Source organism: Micropterus dolomieu, linkage group LG03 (genome assembly GCF_021292245.1).
Source record: "Micropterus dolomieu isolate WLL.071019.BEF.003 ecotype Adirondacks linkage group LG03, ASM2129224v1, whole genome shotgun sequence".
NCBI lineage: Eukaryota > Metazoa > Chordata > Actinopteri > Centrarchiformes > Centrarchidae > Micropterus > Micropterus dolomieu.
Window position 1 is genome coordinate 27,154,630 of NC_060152.1, and position 19,066 is coordinate 27,173,695.

The 19,066-nt window shown below is 43.2% G+C and overlaps 1 protein-coding gene across 1 annotated transcript in view; it reads right to left on the reverse strand.

Annotated features, from left to right (window-relative positions):
- Nucleotides 1–19,066, reverse strand: part of rspo2 (R-spondin 2) — a 58,725-nt gene that overhangs the window by 14,759 nt on the left and 24,900 nt on the right. The window contains exons 4-5 of the mRNA XM_046045231.1: nucleotides 11,919–12,062; nucleotides 11,456–11,644 (exon numbers count right to left, since the gene is read on the reverse strand). Coding sequence (XP_045901187.1) covers nucleotides 11,456–11,644; nucleotides 11,919–12,062 — 333 coding nt within the window. The remainder of the gene's footprint in view (nucleotides 1–11,455; nucleotides 11,645–11,918; nucleotides 12,063–19,066) is intronic.

The window sequence follows — 19,066 nt, forward strand, 5'->3', positions numbered from 1 at the left end:
AAGGACTTGATCCTCTCTAAGGCCTGTGTTGCATCAAACACTTGTCAAACACCAGGCAGACAGACAGCTGAGTGGCTCTGACAGATCTGATCACAGACACAGGCAATAAGAGTCACCGCCACTCTATACAGGCACTGCACTGCCCCTCTTGTCAATAATCTCCCCTCAACTCACTAAAACACAGGGCTTTGAGGCATATGGCAGACATTTTCTTGTTGTTTTTATCTGTGTATGATTACAGTGCAATTTCAATGGTCATTTCAGGGTCTCACCTCGCCGAGGAGAGGTTTGTGTACTCCATAAGGCAGCAGCATCTGCCAGAGATGCGGCCGGGGAAGGAGAAAGAAATCAAATCAAAGTGAGACTTAAGCTCCCACTAATCCAAAAGAAATGTCTCAAGGCCTGTCGGGATCACGGTCCTGAACCTTGCCACCCAGCGGGAAAGAGCATTTATGTTTGAAGGGATTCGATATGGTACCTGGAAAAGGTTGAGTTTCATTACACTGACTAAATCATGTCTTGAGATTTTCCTTGAAGAGCCATCATGTTATGCCCTCTGCAAAGGCTGTGAATACCACTAAATGAACAACTACAGACATGGGTAAAAGACCTGCTGAATGTGAGTGTCCCAGATTAGGAAGGGGTTACCTGCCCTAGAAAATGTTATTATTCGCTCATGTTGGTTATTTTATAGTATATGACTATATAATGTGAAAAAACTGCATATTATAAATGCAATTTATTGTAGTTTATGTTGACATATTGTGCCATACATTTCTATTCTTTACATTTTAAAAATCAATTTAAATATTTTCAACAAATCGGTCAGTTAATTTACTGCATTTGGCTGCAACAACCAAAGCATCTGGGTGGGGAACAGGGAGTGCATGGCAGGCTGTGTGTCCAGCATGTGTGCTTGAGAGCAGTGCAATGAAGGGGAGAAAGTTTTTTTTTTTGTATAAAATAGTATTGTAGTAGTGTAACATTTTTCACAAAGTGTTGTGTCGTACAGTCTCAGTTTGCATAGAATAGTGTAATGGTTTTGAAACTATAATATCTTAAGGAAACAATAAACGGGCCATTAAGTTTTAGGAATTTAAACATGTTATCTATTTAAAGCATTTTGTTTTAACGTTTTGTTGTAACACACCACAAAAAAAACTCCCTACCTCCATCTTCCGTCCCAAACAGTTGAAAAGTTGAATCTCACTCAATTATCCCTTACAGTCAAGATGGCCTTTATTCATCTCGTATCATGCCTAACTTTAGTGGATCATAACAACGTGCACAGGATTAATTTGCAGATCCTCCAGTTCAAGTTGAGACCAAAGTTTTCTATGGATGTCAGTTTTTCAGCCACCATGTGGCCTGCAACAGACTGTGTGAGCCTTCTTTTTAGTCCAGCCAATTGCCTGAAATGCCTTTTCCTATGTTATAACGCACGTCATAAAATGGTGAATGCTGCTAAAAAGACAAAAGTCTACACTTTACGATAGGCCCAGTCAATAAAAAAGGTTTTTAAAAAATTGTCTGCCATTTTGTTATTTAGCCTACTTTTTTCAATGAAAATCATGAAGAAGCAAAGACCATGTTTTTTTTTAAAGAACACGTATTATTGTCGTTTCTACTTTAAAGCTGCTACAGTTATTGTTTTTATATTAGCAACGGGTCTGAAGTTCAATGTGGAAAGTGTTGGTCAGAGCATTTTAGCGTCTTCAAACTTACTTTGGTTTTGGTTTTACATTTTCAACTGCATCAGGCAGTATCAGAAATAAAGCTCTAATAAATCCGTTGAATGCTACCTGTGTAGCACCGAACGACAGAAAAAAAGTTAGCGACTAGTTTAGGTATTTTCTTCAGAGGTTTTTTTGCAAAGCTGAATGGAGAGTGAATATGTATATGACTTACGTCTATGAATTGTCATCAACATAACACTAAACGAATGCTCATGTTGCTTCATGTCCGCTGGATGTGTAAATAGGCATCTCTTTGCTAACAAGGTAGCCAAAACAACTTTAGAAGGTAATAATGTGTTTAAATTCAAGTAGGGCTGGACAATAAAACAATAATGATAATTATCGCAATATAATTTTCCTCAATAGCAATATAATAAATGTTCATTATATCGGCTTTAATTCATTTGAATCACAAACAAATTAGCACCTAATTTTTCTATTAAAATATTTATTTTGTTGAAAAAATATTAACTGATCATATTTGTTGAAAAAGATAATAGTTTTAAATGTTCTAACTCAGACTTCTGAAGTGATCCACTGTTTGGCATCAAGTGTTTGTCACATTCTGACCATAAAGAAAAGTTTAACCACGTAATTAACCATCTGGTTTCTTCAATTTTCCCTCAGGAGCAAAAATCAGCCTTTAAACTTGAAAGAAATAATGATTTGACATATATCAAATATATAATTATCGTGATATATCATTTTATCGTGATAACATTTTTGGCCATATCGCCCAGCCCTAAATTCAAGGTGTATAACTTGTTCATAGTTACTGGCTGCAGACCAGGGTCTTATCTTTCAACTCGAAAAATAAGCAGTTAGAAATTGCAGACAGGCTTGTGTCTTAACTAATTGGTGCTTGTGTTTTACGTAGTGAGAAAATGTGTTAAGGTCAATAACTTGTTCTAGTAGTTGCTCCATTAAGCTGAAACTGTGACATCACCTTAGTGTTTTGCTTTTTTGTGTGGATGGGAGTGTAGTGCTCTTCAACCTTGGTAAGTTGGCCCTGGCCTCTACTTACCACTATAATGGCTCTGCTTTTAGTCTGCACCCCCCCTGTATTTGTCACTGTTAGTTCACATACACACAGAGAAACCCAGACACACAGACGTACATGCAGCCAAAGGCCGGCAGGCCTATACTTGCTGCTTTGTTGTGTCTGCATGTCTGTACACTGGGTCCACGCTCATGGACATGAGTGGGTCAGAAACCACTGCCTCTCTCTTAATCCCCAACTGTAATAAAAAGCTGTAATGTCTCTATAAAGACACCCGCTAGAGATGGAGAAAGAGAGGGTTGGAAAGAAGAGGAGAGGAGAGGGGATTCTGGTGGCTGAGCCAGTGCAACTGTGCACCAGATGTTTTCAGGTTCCCCCGTTCAGCTCCTCGCCTTCCTTCTTTTCTCCTCCAGCCAGACCACTGGAGAGGGAGGACTCTAGTGCATGCAGCACTGCCTTGAACAATGTGCGCCATGCGAACACATCCTCCTCTGTTGCATGCATGTTGTTCCTCAGACAGCCCCGCACTGTGATATGTGATACACGAGTGAGAGAGTGTCATTCGAGTGCAAGACAGGAAAAGAGAATATAAACAGGGACGAGGAAAAGAGCAGATAATGTGGTGACTTGTTCTGCCTGTGAGGTCTGTTTTATTGTTTGTCGGTGTCTATTACGTGTGTCTCACACTTTGGCTGAGTGAATGTGTGTGTGTGTAAGTGTGCGTGTGTGGATGCATCCTCATCTGCCTGGTGTGGTGGAGATGTGGAGATGAAAGTCATTGCGGCCCAGAGGAGAGCTGGCAGCAGTGCCGGACTGGAGGTCTGGCAGACAGAGAGAGGAGGTGCAAGGATGCAGCACGATCAAACTCTGACCAGTTCGGGTTATCTAAATATGAGGTGAGAAACCCAGACACAGGAGCCTACTTCATTATATAGGCACTTTTTTTGACTGGACTGAAGCAGAAAACAGATGATATGTTGCCTGTATTTGATATTTGATATTTCACCTTTCCAAAAACTTCCAACAAAGTACAAAATTCAATGTTGTTTAGAATTTTACGCCTGTCAGTGTGGAAGAGCCTCTAAAACTACATTTATACCATCTTAGCACACTCCAAACCCACACTAACTACAATTTTTAAAGCAGGGTGAGGAAGTTTCATTAGAGGTTTAACAGATTGCCACCCCTGAAGTTGTTGTGTAAAATCCTCACTCTATGGATATCTCTGGTCAGCCTTCTGATATAAAAGAAGGCAATAGTCACCAACTGTGAGGCAAACCTCCATCATATCGAGGACATCTCTGGCTGGTAGTCGTCAGATATTTTGTAAAAGAGCCCCATTTATGACTCAAACCCTACGTCAAAGATCTCATCATAAGCTGTTGCCATCCATCCCTGTAAAGACACAGACCCTATCTTGACTGCTGTAAAAAAACATCACAGAGTGTAACAGCACAAACGAACGTTCACTGAAGGTGTGCTTTACGGCCCTGATCGTGTCATGGGCAATATCAGCCCATATACTGCTCAGCGGGGGGAAATAGCTTCCATTTGTGAGGCATTAGAACATGAAAACATTCCACTTCTGTACAGTATCCCCCCCCTCCTCCTCCCTCTATCCCCCTCCAGTTTACTGCCACTTTGTTTGTTTGTGTACGTCTGTTTTTGATGGTGCTGTTGATGTCGGCCCATATGCCTCATTTCCTCTGCCAGAAGACAGCAACAGAAGCCTCACAACCAAAGCAGTGTACCTCCTCTTTGACAAAGTCACACTGAACAAGCTTACAAATGATCCGTTTATGTCTTGATTTCATAAAACCCTACAGATTGTTGTCATGGCTGTCAAATGCACATCTATTCAACATCAAAATGTATTCTAGAAAGATATCTACATCCGCTAGCTTGGATTTGGTGGAATAGCATTACCACCAATGCACACGTCATTATAAAGTGAGTCAAACAAATAAGAGGACTTTTGTATCTAATGTGCGTACATAAGTCTACAAAGTTAAAGTAAAGTAGTTCAGCAAAACCACAGCTGAACTGGCCCAAAGAGTGTGAAAAAAAACCTTCAATCACACCCCTCCTCTTTCTTCCTGCTTGGAAAAGACCAGATGACAATAATGTGGAGTATGGAGCCCCATGCAGTGAGCGCTACTGACCCCTCCTCTTCCACCTCCCTCCTTCCATCCCTCCACCCCCTAGTCTTTGAAAGGCCTCCACATGTTTATGGCTCATGCCTGTGGCATGACGATGGATTCTCCATATAAAAGCTAGCAGGATCATGGGGTGTTTCAAATATTGCTCTCTGAAGACAGTTGCTGACAAAATGACAGCAGCCATATTTATTTTGGTCAGAGAGCAGGGGCACTTAGTGGGAAGTTAATCAGAGACACCCCCCACCCCTGCTGGAAGCCCTGTACCCAAGGCAGGGAAGTCTCAGAGACTACTAGTAATGACTTTCTCCTCCGATGGAAGATTTTACACCACTAAACTGCACGAGAGGCAGAAAAATAAAGAGTTTGGTTTGAGAACATCAGCATAAAGCAAGTGTTGATTGCCTGTCCAGACATGAGCCCAGATAATGAATTTGTATCTGGTTAGGAGGAGATATGAGACATAAGTGGAGACGGTGGGGGAGGGAGATAATCTATGTGAGTGATTTGCAAATATATAGCTGAAACAGAACTTGTGTTAATTTGTGACTGTGACCGCAGCGGTGACCATAACTGCCACTGGCATTGGGATGCTGGAGACCTGGCCAAGTCAATGACAGGTTGATGTGTCTTTCCTCTTCACCCATACTCTTATTCACTACAGCACAACAAAGCTTTCAAAATACTCTGTCATCTCAGCTTTACAGTTTCACAGTTGCAACATGAGGATATCATCGTTATGTTTCTGTTTGCAACATATGGGGTCAGTAGCACTCACTGCATGGGGCTCCATACTCCAACATGAGTTTTTTTATCATAACAACCAGATTTTGGCAGCATTTAATTAAATTAATGAATGATGCAAGCTTGTGCGATAGGTGGGTGGGTGGCTGGGGGTCCCAGTAAGACACCAATCCGGGCCCTGTGTCTGGAGCCAGGCCATCCATGCTGTCCAAAGGAGGCAGGGTCCTTCTGAGGCCTTCTCACCAGCTACTGTGTCAGCCCCTATGGAGCGGCCTTATTAAATGAAGATTAAGCCGTGGCTCCCCCAGTCACAACAGACTGCGGTGCGAAGCACACATAATCACTATGACAGGGCGGCTGCCAATTAGTGCTCTCCTTCTGTCCTGGGAAAACACTCCTCACTCCACTCCCGCTGGCGGGAAGAACTGATCCGGATTGTCCGTGATATTACCCAGGCCAGAGATCGCAGTTAATCACCACCCATCATTCTACTGTGGCAGAAATCAGAGGGGGACTTGTCATCTGTGCACCACCTCCCCCTTCCAAAAGTCCTGACTTTCCATTGAGCACACAAGAGGAACATTAATTGGAATAATGAGATAAGTACATGAAAGAACAGAAGTGCAAACCTCTGTTTTAAAGTACTTTGGGTAGGGTTCAGAGTGGTGGCTCAAGCTGCCGTTTGTCCGAACATGCTCAATCAATTAGCCTGAAGAAAGCGTGCGTCTGTTTTAGAAAAAAACTGGCCTGATGGTAGATGGCTACATCTGACAAAAACACATCCAGAAATGTGTTTGGATGCTGGGTTTCCAAGCCAAACACAGGCCAGATTCAGATGTGATCATGCTGAGTGCGTAACTAAAATGCTCAGAAGTGAATGGCATCTTTTGCCAGAGCTTAAACCTCTTGGCTCAGCGAGTATAAACACCAAAATTGTGTGTCACACACTCATACGCATGCACGCGCATTAACTGCTTGCTCGTATGCAAAGACTGCCAGAAACCGGAATTGTTTGGTGTCTCGAGCGGCTGGTGCTACAGACAAGGCGGTTGAGCTTCCTCCAGAGCGGATTTGAGGCAGTCACTGTTGCTCTGTACATCGTTTTACAGGAGCAGAGACTTTGGAGCAGATGGTTCGCAGACGGTGACAACCAGGAGGGCCAGAGCACTGTGGATTCACCGCACTACCAGACTGGCTTCAGACAGAACCTGGCGTATGTCCCACCAGTCAACCAAATCTTCATGGGGTCTGGTCGATCCAGGGCGGATCTGGGTTTACTTTTGTCCCCTGCACCAGACTGTAGGTGCTCGTGGGGTAAATTAAACAAGTGCCGCCTCTCTGTCACGTCTAATGACCTTAAATACAGACAAAGACTTTGCAGGGCCTTTAGATGTCACACTACGGAGGAGTGATGAGGTGGAAAAATGATCTATGTGGGTTTATCCTCTTCTACACCTCAGCCACAGAACGTGTAACAAAACGTGTTTTTCCAAGGTTTCAAATTGATGGCAGAGGGAATAGACTGGGCATCATCATGGCTGCAAGAGGTAGTTATCACAGTTACAATATAAACACAAACTGCACACAGAAGTTATGACAGACAGTATTAGTGGTGGCTGGATCCAAACACTCAGATGAATGATGGGATGGAGGGCTTGGCCTCGGCCGAGCCCTACAGCAGAAAGGGTTTCTCTGGTTACACACACAGGAGATCAATACTCCCACAAAGGCCTGTAGCTCTCCAAGCACAGGTACATAATCCAATGGCCAAATATAATCATTATACGTTCCATCTTTCTCTGCCTCTTTTTCTTTCCATGAGGTCAGCAGAGTGACTGTGAGTGTTCATGGGGTAGTAGAGGCAGTCGTAGAAGCACTTAGATTGTAAACTGTATTGTTCTGGAAAACCAGATCTTAAACATGTTTCTGCTATCAGTTCCAAATCTTGCTACGCTATAAATCTTTACTGTTCCATAACTTCATATTGTAAAACCTCTGTTCTTGTTTGGGTTAACTTTGCGCTTGACTGCCTCCTACAATACAAATGCCCCTTAAATGAATCTACTTTTACTAACAAATCATGCAAGCAGAGCTGCGCAAATGTCACTCTGGCCTGCCACCATAAAGACTTTTGTGCCACCTGAAAATCCTAAAACCGATTTGGAAAAACTGTCGAAAATTAGCCCAGGTTGCAATGGTGTGTTTGTGTTGGACTTTACTCGGTCTTAAATCTCAAATCAGGGATTACATTAAGAGTTTCAAGAGGTTTAACATTTTAAGTTGTTTACACAACATCTAATGTCACTGACAGGGCAGAAGCAGCTGTTGTTCAAAGATTATAGTACAGTGGGTGGGTGAGAGAAAGCAAGGAAAATACACAGATGGATTGATAGGCAACGCAGGGCTTAATAAAAAATAAGCAAGAGGAATCGAACTTGTCACATGCGTTTATAAATCAAGTGAATCTGATGACAGGCGTTGCTGGGAAATCTCTGTAGGGATTTTCTTTATGGCATCAAATTGGAACAGCCGGGGGCTGCAGTGTTATCACTCTCCTTACCTTTCCCCTCCTCCCCTCCCATTAGCTCACAAGACAGAGAGACAGGGGAGCCCAGTCTGTCAATGCTGATACAGCCGGAGCAGCTATTAATAAAGTCTCTTTATTGTTTATAGCCTGTTCGAAGCACCACTCCAGGGATCCACAGGGTAGAAGAGCATTTTACCGTCTCAAGGGTACAATGCAAATGCCTGCCATACGCGCTAGTCAAGCAGCCACGAGAGACACGAGACAAGACTTCCTCATTCCTCTAGAGATTGTCTAGAACATTTTCCATTGAAGCAAAATATGAAAATTATGCATGGAAATTAAACAGCTGGGTGACAATGGTAGAATTTGACAAAGATTTTCATGAGCATTGCTCATAAGGTTTTGCAATCACTTGATGTTTTCGGAAGTAATGTGATTAATAGCAATGGGAACACTTTCACCAAATAATAAACAATGGTGCAGTTGTTTAATCTCATTGCCAAAGACAAGCAAGCAGGTCAAACTATTCAATGTGGCTTTAGATGCTTTGAAATAGTTTTTTTTAAATATCTGTCCACTACAGCCTTACTGCATGCTCATACATGCAGATGTCCATTTTAGTTTAAGCGCCGCTATAGTCCCTAGAGAACAGTACCTAAATATTCCGTGCATCCCAACTGGTGGAGAATTCACATTTTATTATTGCCAAACTTCAAAAGTTTGCCTAAAATTTGCTTGGAAATAGCGCTTGTGACATTGTACCACCACATATTCTGCCTGTCCATGAGCTCCACACAATCTTTCGCCGCCATTTTCAGGATAGGGTGTTTTATCAGGACACCGCTGTTCTGACAAACACCGGCTGAGAACAGCAAATGAATCCCAGCAGTGCAAATGATATACAGTGTTTACACTGATCAGCATCTTGTACGGAACACATCAGACACGGTTTACACAACTCGTCATGTTTGCTGTGAAAATGCCTCTCCTCTTGACATTATCTGGGCTTTACTTTCTTGTGTGTGTTTTACAGAGGGATTAGATTCTTGCCGACACAGAGGTAAAACAAGAAGATCATCCATGTTGTTCTTGTGCGCCTTGGCCAAGCTGGGAGACGGGGATCTGTCAATGACATCCAGTGTAATTCAAATACGTATATATGTAAAAATGCAAGCCAGGGTGATCAGATAAGCATTTCCATAAATAGTGTATACCTGCAGTCCATGCTGCTTATTTCCTGTCTCTGTTTAATCCACAGCATCTTTACAGCCTGCAGTTATATAATCTTATGCTTATCCTAAACATTGGTGTCTGGTGTCCGGTGAAAAGAGCTGAAAAATATGTTCATTTTTAGACTGTCTTAAGTTCCCAGTGATCATCATAACGACTTCTTATATTTTCTTCTGAATATAAAATCAATATGTTGAGGTTACAGAATTCTCGATTTCATTTAGAGATAACATTTACCATACTGCATTGCAAAGCCTGGTAATTTTAAGTAGTACGAGGGACCTATAGTTTGCAAACTCCTTGAAATTTGTATTTATTTAAAAGGTCACCTACCAAGGTATTTCACGATGAACTTTTGCAGCCACTTCTTGAACCTCCACTTCCTGATCACCTGCATTTCAGAGGGAGGCCTCTTGTCCCATTGGACTGTAGTTTATAATTATTATTTACTCAAGGGAAGTGATTATTTTATAATGTCAGTCAGTCGAGCTCTCATGCGACGGCACTGGATCTCCTCCTGTTTGACTTCAGCGGCTTACATTTTTACATTGTATTTATTTGAACTAAGGAGTGTTGCATTTCACTGGCTTTTGCCAAGTGGGGATTTTTCACTAGCGGTCGAGCAGTGGGGAATTAACAACACATGCCTAAGTCTGAAATGTACCTTTATTAAACGGGCCGCAGCAGCACTTCACAATCCTGGAGAGTCCTAAGATGCACACACAGTGACACTTTTACAGACAGCTTTTAACCGCAATGCTCAGGCCACTGATCTTCCGTAGAGATGTAACTCAGTCACTGGATAAGGAACTGTACTGAGAGGTTTGCCGTGGCCACATCACCAGGGAACAGTAGCTTTAAGTAAGATGGACATGGGGAGTCTGCTGCCAGTCTCTAAAGGACTGAAGAAGAAGGGTCCTGCTATGCACTCAATTTAGACTTCACAACAACCTCCCATCAGAGACATCATTCTTAAGATAATTAACATCAGTAACCATGTGCAACAATGCCAAATTTTAATTAAAGAAGGTCATAAAGTTTCTTGGAAAAGGTCAAGCAGGCACGGCAAAGTCACAAAAAGGTGAGAGGGGGTTGGGGAGAATTTCCCTTAGAAACAGGAGGGCTTTAGTAGCTAAATGTGCCATGGAATCACAGTTTCCAACCCAGAGAGCAGCAACAGCCATGGCAGTGCTGAAATATGAGAAACTATCAGGGTTTATTTCAAGTTTATTTACTCTTTCACCACTTCACTAAATGATCATCCAATTTAACACACCAGGCCAAAAATGGAGAAAAATCCTCGAGGATAGAATATTTTCCTCTTCCTGTTAAACAAGGTTTTTCTTTTTTTTGACAGCCTGAATGATATCTGCCACTGTAATTGCTTCCTTATTTGGTGAATTAAATATTTACACTTGGCCTATCCTAATCCAAAGTTTATGAGAGACGTAAAAGTACATTAAGGGAAAGACATTTATTTTAAAAGCACTTCTGAGGCCATCACCCCAAATGGCGTGTTTGGACTGTCTGAGAGAAATAGTTTACTTTTTGAAAAAAATATTTCCCTTAGCTATATTCACACACACAAAGAAATTCCAGATTTGACTTCTCATTTAATGGTCTGACATCCATGCTGTGTGCACCACAAATATCTCTCAAGCTGACTGGAGGAAACAGAGACAGCCATTGAGGAAAACTGCAGTTCGTACTTTGAAGAATTCCACTGAGGAGAGGAAGGGGGTTGGAGGGTGTCTATACCTCAGAAAAAGAGCTCTGGCTGAAACGAGGCCGTCATGGAAAAAACAACCAATATTTCATGCACGGATACGACACTGTGCACCTCAAAAATGCAGACGGTGAAAAAGCAAGGCTGAACGCAAGGTACAAGGGTTGCGTGAAACAGGTGGAATGCTGAGAGTGGGAAAGAGTTCTGCTATGGGATAAGCGGGCTGCTTTCTTTGATATTCACCAGTGTAAATTTTAAAGTGAACATGGATGGAATTGGGACTGACTGAATATCTCTATACACACACATCAACATATGGCTGTATAACATCCTTACCTCTCCTGCAGTGCCTCATGGCCATTTTGCACATCCTGGACTCAGCGATGGTGGGACAGGGTATTGTGTCCTTGGGTGGTTTCTTTACAATGTGCCGTGTCCGGGTCTCCAGACCCCACTTATAGCCACAGGTTTTGTTTCTCCTGGTGCAGGCTCCCCATTCACTCCACTGGCCCACCTCACAGCCCTCTGCAGAGACACACAGAAACAGTGATGTGCAGTGAAACCACAGCGGAGTGAAATTTAGAGGCAACTCTAAGACCCCAGGTCAAGCTTTAATACAGTGTGAAGGAGCTTTACTGGGAACCTCTGTGTGTGGTCCCAGTTGGACTGCTTGTTTTTCAACCCAAAATAAGAAGGCCACATTATAAAATAATATTAACAGCTAAAGAAAGTTGCAAAAGACAAGGTTGTTTACGCTCTTAAAACTTGATTTATGTTTTGTACATGTTGTTTCACGTACCTCCACACTCCATGGTGTCCTCCAGCGGGGCAAAGCCCTCTGGGCACTTATCATAGCAGCGCCCTTTGTGTAGGTAAAAACCTGACTTACACTTGGTGCAGAAGTCTTTGCTGAAGCAGGACTCACAGTTCTCTATCCTGCACCCTGGAGGAAGAAGGAGAGAAAGCGGAGAGTCATCAGGGTCTGAGCAACCCTCTCATCTGGAGTTGATCGAAAGCTAAGGGGTTTGGGAAAGGGGATTCTTGAAAGGATTACACTGTCTCTCTTTCAAAAAAAAATAAAAAACATAGATGTCCTGTGAATCATTTCTCTCTGGAGTTCAAGTGTATTTCAGAAAACTTTTTTTGCCTGACAGAGATTTTTCTTTTATCTTCTTGTTCTTGTTTAGAGTGAGCGTATCCACAGTGTGAAAACGCAACAGCAGAGATGGTGAGGGATTATGTCACGCTGACCTCTTTCAACAATTTCCACAGACATCCAACAGTCTGGATACAAACACACAAGCTCACATGTTTTCAACTAAAGGTGTGCTGCAACAGGAAGAATACATCATATTAGGGCTCTGAACAGCGTTCATAATATGCTGTCCTATCACTCAACACTGCTACAATTTGTCTGTTTCCATTACTGAGTAATATTGGGAAGTCAGGGTTTTGTTAAAGTGTGAATGATCTCTCATGATCACAACGCTGGCCAGCTGTGTGGACTCTACGAAATGAAAGGGGTTTGGTGTATTAGGAAGTGGGGTGCATGGGGGACAACAACATATTAGGCCGCCTCAACAAACAAATGCAGATGCATTTAGTCAGCAAACACAACAGCACACTTATCCTCCCACGCCACACCCTGCCTTTGCGCATGACACGCAGTGCCGCGCTTGCAAAGAAAGGCAATGTGTCATCAAGCTCTTACTCTGCAAATAGCACATCAGGCAGGGCCAAATTACAACAACCACACCAACAGGGCGACGCACAGGCCCACATGATTAGAAGGAGCCTCCCAGAGCTGTCTAATTTATGATGCTCCTCAGAAGCTCTATGTGGCCCTATTGCCCAATAGGATTCCAATGTAGGGAAACCGCAAATCTATAACCTGCAGCCACCGTCTCCCACCGCTTGCAGGGGGGCTTCTCAGGTAGGATGTCATCGGCTCCTCGGATTGTGTCAGGGACGCAACCAGTCTTTAGCGCATGTGCATTTCTCAACGCGTAAACCTGCGTTACAGTGATTTTCCACATGTGAGAGAGACGGAGGCTGAGGGCTGCTCTTTTATGTGTGACCCTTGCAGGGCCCAGGGAAGGGAAGGTTCTCACAATCACACCCCTTAATTACACCATCTCCAGCTAACCATCAGGCCTCCTCCTCGACATTCCTCCAAAACGAGGGGGTCCCTCCCCGCTTTACTTTGAACCCTAAAGTATGGCCTCTGCCCACTCACTCTGGTCTCACGCTTTCCCGACCAGTCTAAACAAACCATGGACACACACACACACATATGCACAAACACACACATACCAATCAGATATGGCTGGAGATAGACCCACTCTGCAATTAAGCTGTACTCCATGTTCTGAAAAACGTAGAAACACTGACCACAGATCACTGTTCTCTTTGGGAAAGTCATGTGTCCTCACATAAGTTTAATACTATGAATTCAATCAGTTGATATTATTTAGCTCAGGGGTTTTGAAGCAGGCCTCCCCAACAGTTTTCGGGTAGGTTCAGTGAATGCAAGTGAAACAATATTACATTACTTATTGCATTAGTTATCAAAAGGAGATCACATAGAATAGCCTTGGGACAGATCTTTTTTTTTTTAACTATTTGGTGTTGTCAGAAGTTATGTCAAACAGCAATATAAGGTTATCTTGGCTCAAATGTTGAGTGTCTATGGGATCAAATAATATAATCATGATTCCATAGGCATGGAGGAATTGAGCAAAACTTACCAAGTAAACTAAAGCTGTGGTGGTGGGGGGTGCCGTTTCCCAAGCTTTGTCTGAGGGAAGGCCTGCAGTCTCCCCTGAAAACCCCTGATTTAGCTTATCTAAGTATCACATTTGCTCCATTTTATCTAATATCTCAAAATATGTCTTGGATCTCCGCTGTGCTGTAAAGGTTTTGGTGTGGAATATGTGCATCGGGGGGTCGGGGTAAGAATGCATTTTGCTGTCCTTTTTAAGCTCTGTGCCTCTCATCCACTTCTTTCTTGGTGAAACGAAATCAGTATGGCTTGGGTTTGATACAAGCCCAATACAGGGAGCAAACTAATAAATCACAAAGCTAATTGGAAAGCACAAAGCTGTCTTTTGCCCTTCACACTTCCCAGGCCTGTCATCACCTGAGAGACTTTTAGCTCCCAAACACAAAAAAATTTAAAGAGTAAGAGGGGGAACAAGAACATCTGGCAGTACTCTTAAGCACTGGGGTTGTTGTGCAATCCTCAGTTATTGACAGTAAATACAAGCAACACATATGTGCGAAAATCTGTATCCTGTCACCAGCAGTAGCACTTCACAATGGTTTTGATTAAAAAACACTGTTGGTTTCAGTATTAGATGTGGTAAGGCAATGGCGCAAATGCTCAGAAATCTTGTTTTTTAAATAGAAGATAAGTAATAATGTCACTGTGTGAGACGGATGAGGTGTATGACACATCAATGCGGCTCCATGGGATTTAGAATGCAGGGAGGCAAAGCTGGAGGGTGAGAGGTCACCGGAGAATGAGGAGGGTCGGAAGGGATCACTATGACAGACATTTCTCCCTTTGTCCAGTTATCTGGCAAAAGGCTATCTGGAACACTGGAGAAGCTCCCACACTGTTCACTGGCCGAGCCTGCAGTTAGGCAGATTGTCCGGCAGCTCCAGAAACAGATACAGGGGAGTGGGTTCATTCTCCCTTTGGGATTAACCTCTGGGCCACCTTTAAAGTCCTCATCTAGGTGCCTCAGGGAGACTAATGAGAAATAATGAGGTCATCATATCCCATTGAAGGCACGGTGTTCCTGGGACTTAAACGTATTATCTTCATTATCTCCCGGCCTGGTTCTGGCTGTGAGGTTATGAACACAGGAGGAAAAGCCTGATGTTTCAGCTTTGGGAGGAATTTCAAATGCTCCCAGTGGAGTGACCGAGGGTCCACGATTTGAAGGGATGTCATCAGCGCTGCACCACCATTTTCCGTACTGCTGTTACACTTTTGTTGTTTTGTTTCATTTTGTGCTTGAATTTCATGTGGTTTGCATGTGAAGTGCATTCGAAGTTGAGAGATGAGTCACAGAGTGTCACTTGTGACCTAATGGTGCTTGATTGGCAGAAGGCAGTCCCTGAACTGTGGTCTGGATAGGGAACCCACCGACTTTATCACGGACACTCAAAGCCTCAGGTCAACTTCAGTCAACAGTTGTTCCTCCGCAGGCTGACAGCCCCATGTGTAATCACTCTGTTTATTTACATGAATATTCACTGTATCAAGAAAGGGTGCTAAATCATTTTTTGAAGACTGACGAATCTCTCGCGTTCCAGACAGGGTCTTTTAGGCTCGTTATCTGAGCTGGAGGTGGGTTGTCAGACCACTCATCAGTCTACCTCCAGAAAGCTAACCAGACCCGATGCTGCGCAGCAGGAGTGTCCATGTTGTAAAAGGCCTGGCAGTGCGAGGGGGAAAACAAGCCCTATTTTTCCATCCTTTGCCTCCAAGCTGAGTTGAACAGTTCTGACCTACTCTCTAGGCCCCAGGTTTGGCTGACATGGAAGCTCTGGCTTGCTCACTGCCACCCAGCCATGTCATGTGGAGCTGCGGATGGCAGGAGCTCATGGCAAAGGCCAGAGCTGCCATGTTCATCCCAACTCCCTCCATGCTGTTTTTTTAACACATGGATGCTCCTCCGAACGCTGGCATAGAGCAAGGTGAAGCAGAGGTGGTGTTCCTGTCAATCGGCATCTCCCAGAGAGAGAACAGGGATGACAGATGTGTCAGCGGTCCTCCTAGCCTCTTCAATCCAAGGATCACAGTCTGTGATATACCAGGATCTGCTCCTGTAGCTGCTCAGCCAACTCCAGCATACATAACATCAACTCAAGCTTCATTCAGTGCTCAAGCAGAGACAGCCCTTCCACTCACACTATAGTATGCACAATTACACAGTGTTTTGAGAAAAAAAATTCTACTCTGCGCCTGGCTATAATGTCCTGGGAGCAGGGTTTGGTTTGGTGGGTCCATTGTATTGTCTGGCAAATCTGAAAGTGAAGTTAGTAAAGCTGTGATGATTAAATTTCCCTTTGTAAAGCTCAAAGGCCAAAAGCAACTGGTCTCTTTGTTGGTCAGACTGTGCAATGGAAATACCCACAAGCTCAGAATTAGAGTGAGAAAGACAGACGTGGAGAGGCAGAAAGAGATAGAGTGCTCCTAGCGCTGCCAAGTAAAGGTTGCAAAACCTTGTAGTTGTAGTTCCTTTACACAGCTTTGTTACCAATTTGGCTGTAGCCCATGATGCAGTGCTCTTATCCACCTCCAACCCAACAAATTCCCATGATGTACTTTAAAACTAAACAATCACCTTGATATGCAACAATGGGATTCGTGACAGATTTCCTCAGTCCGAGAAATGCAGTAAGAAAGAAAGCACAATTGGCAATCCAAAACAATTACCTCCAACAGAAAAGTCTCTAGTGGCACATTACGCTGGCACTGAATGAGCTGTGATATTTAAACCACGCTTCTAGGATATTGGCAATCTCAGGCCTTGATTAGACTAGTTGTTGGTTGGCAGAGAACACAGCTGGGGTTCCTGCATTTTTTAAAGCCTGCTGCAGTGTAATAAGGCAACTGGGCTGGTGGCTAGAGTGTGTGTATGTGAGTGTAGCAGTGGGGGGTCCATAACACACCCCAAGGGAGGAAGTTTTGAATGCAGCCTTGCTCCCATGTTGACCCTCTCAACACTTTCTCTCTTTTAAAAACAGCTCTGATAGTCGCCTTTCAGCTCATAAATCTTTCAGCCAGAGAGCTTGCTTGCGATACTAAGTGACAGAATATGCTTTGGCTTGGGAATGTATGTTAAAACCGAGGTATTATGAAATGTGACTGAGGCGAGAGCATGACTGCACCGCATTCACACAGATTTGGCTGCACATAAAGCAGCACACTGTGTGACCATTGCTGCAAATCTTCCCCGCAGAGCAGTGGGTTGACACCCACAGACACTGGTGTGGGGCCTCTTCTGGGCGGCTGATAAGAACCCCGGTGGATAACACTGGAGTTACTGCATATGGTTTATGGCTCATATCAACCCCCCATTAGTTGCTGAAAGGAGTTCTTGCAAAGCAGAGACATGCAGAAAGGTATTATGCAACATGAAGGCATTGCTAACAAACCAGCTACACCTCAGTAAAGTTAACACTGTGGCTCCCACGTCACGGGCCTCTTTGGAATCCAGGTCAAGTGTAGCTGCAAATGGGCCTCAAGTTAAGTTATGTTGCGGAAAGTCTAGTTCTCATTGTTTTTGGCGCTGAATCTGGTGTTATTTTCTCTGCAGTGTAGGGACCCCCCCACCCCAGAACAGTGAGCCACAGTTTGTCATGTATTCCTGAGAAATTAGAAGGTTATGTAAGGCCGATAAATTTGGATTCTAAATAAGGGTCATAGAGGGCTGATTCTGATCTTTTATGAAGAGTTGAAAATGCAGAAAATATTAGGTGGTTGCCCCCAAACGCTCTCTAAAACCACCTTTTTTTGCATAATTGCAAATTTCATAACTGAAAATAATTCTGTGTTCAAGTTCCTTTGATAGTCCTTTATTACAAGAGAGTAAAATATTTAAATGTTCTTTGACTAGACTAGAGGCCATGCCACATGCTGTCAAAAATATTAATGGTGAATATATCACACATCTATTTACCTATCCAGTGTTTTTTGCCAAGTGCATGGTGGAATAGGCTACAGCCCACCCATGTTGCTGGAAAGGAATATGAAGAATGTTTTTTAAATGCTGGTTCAGATGTTTTCCCACCATTAAAACGATTATAAATACATTTCACAAATGGAATATTTCTGTGTTAAATAACCAGTATTGTAGTAGTCCTTAAAGGTGCAGTGTGGAAGAATTGCAATTGAATTTGGCCACCGGTAGGGGCATCCGAACCGTTCTCAGCAACCTCCCAATGAACAAGGTCAGGCCGGAACTCAACACAGCCCATGAGACCGATGGTGTTTGACTTTGCTTACAGGCGAGAATGGAGGGTGTCACGACTAACGCTACTCTCCTAATACCCTCTGACTGCTAATTCCAGTGAACATGTGACCAAACCCAGCCTCCAGGACCAACAGATGTCATGTCGAGGACTGTAACTTCTTCACTTTCTGTTGATTGTGTTACTTAATTTACACAAAAAGTGTATTCATACATTGTCTCCACCCATAGCTCTCTCCGTCACATCCCTCAGGAGGCCCTTCAGAAAAACTGAAAGTGAGGTTCCTGCCAGTAAGTGGCTGAGTGTATAAGCCTCTTGCTTGTCTAGCTCTTGTTTTCCTTTACTAAGGCAGTCCACAAAAAAATCTTGAATGAGATAAGATCACACAGACAAACTCTGGTGTAATAATAAGCAGCTGCTCCTCTAAGTGATATAAGAGCCTTGTGTTTAAAAAGCTCATCATAACAGAGACGTAATTCCACGTTCAAGACTTCTTTGGAAACTAGGAATCACACTGCAGCTCTGATCGAGTTGGCGGGGAACTCCTCATCATCATTTTGTCCACTGTTCCTTTGAGCTCTTGCGTACTAGCTCTCACAACTTACAAGTAATATTCACCAACCCAATAAAATATCCATTTATGGAGGTTAGACGTGAACTGTTTAGTGAAAATGACATGCGAAGCGCAGCTGAGAATGAGGGTCAAATAGGAAACTGGATTAGAGAGCCATGACTAAAGCAGTGATCAGATCAAAGTAGGTCTCACTCTAAGATCTGATGCTACGTGACAATACAAGATGTTGTTCTATGAGCAGTTTGTACGGAGAGGGATTCAGATTAACTTGCCGCACATCAGAATCAATTAAAGTCAAAATTCACCCAGCATTGGGATACGGTGGTTAGGATAGCAGGGTTAAAGTAAAAAAAAAAAAGACTTCAATAGAGAACAAGATGTCTTTC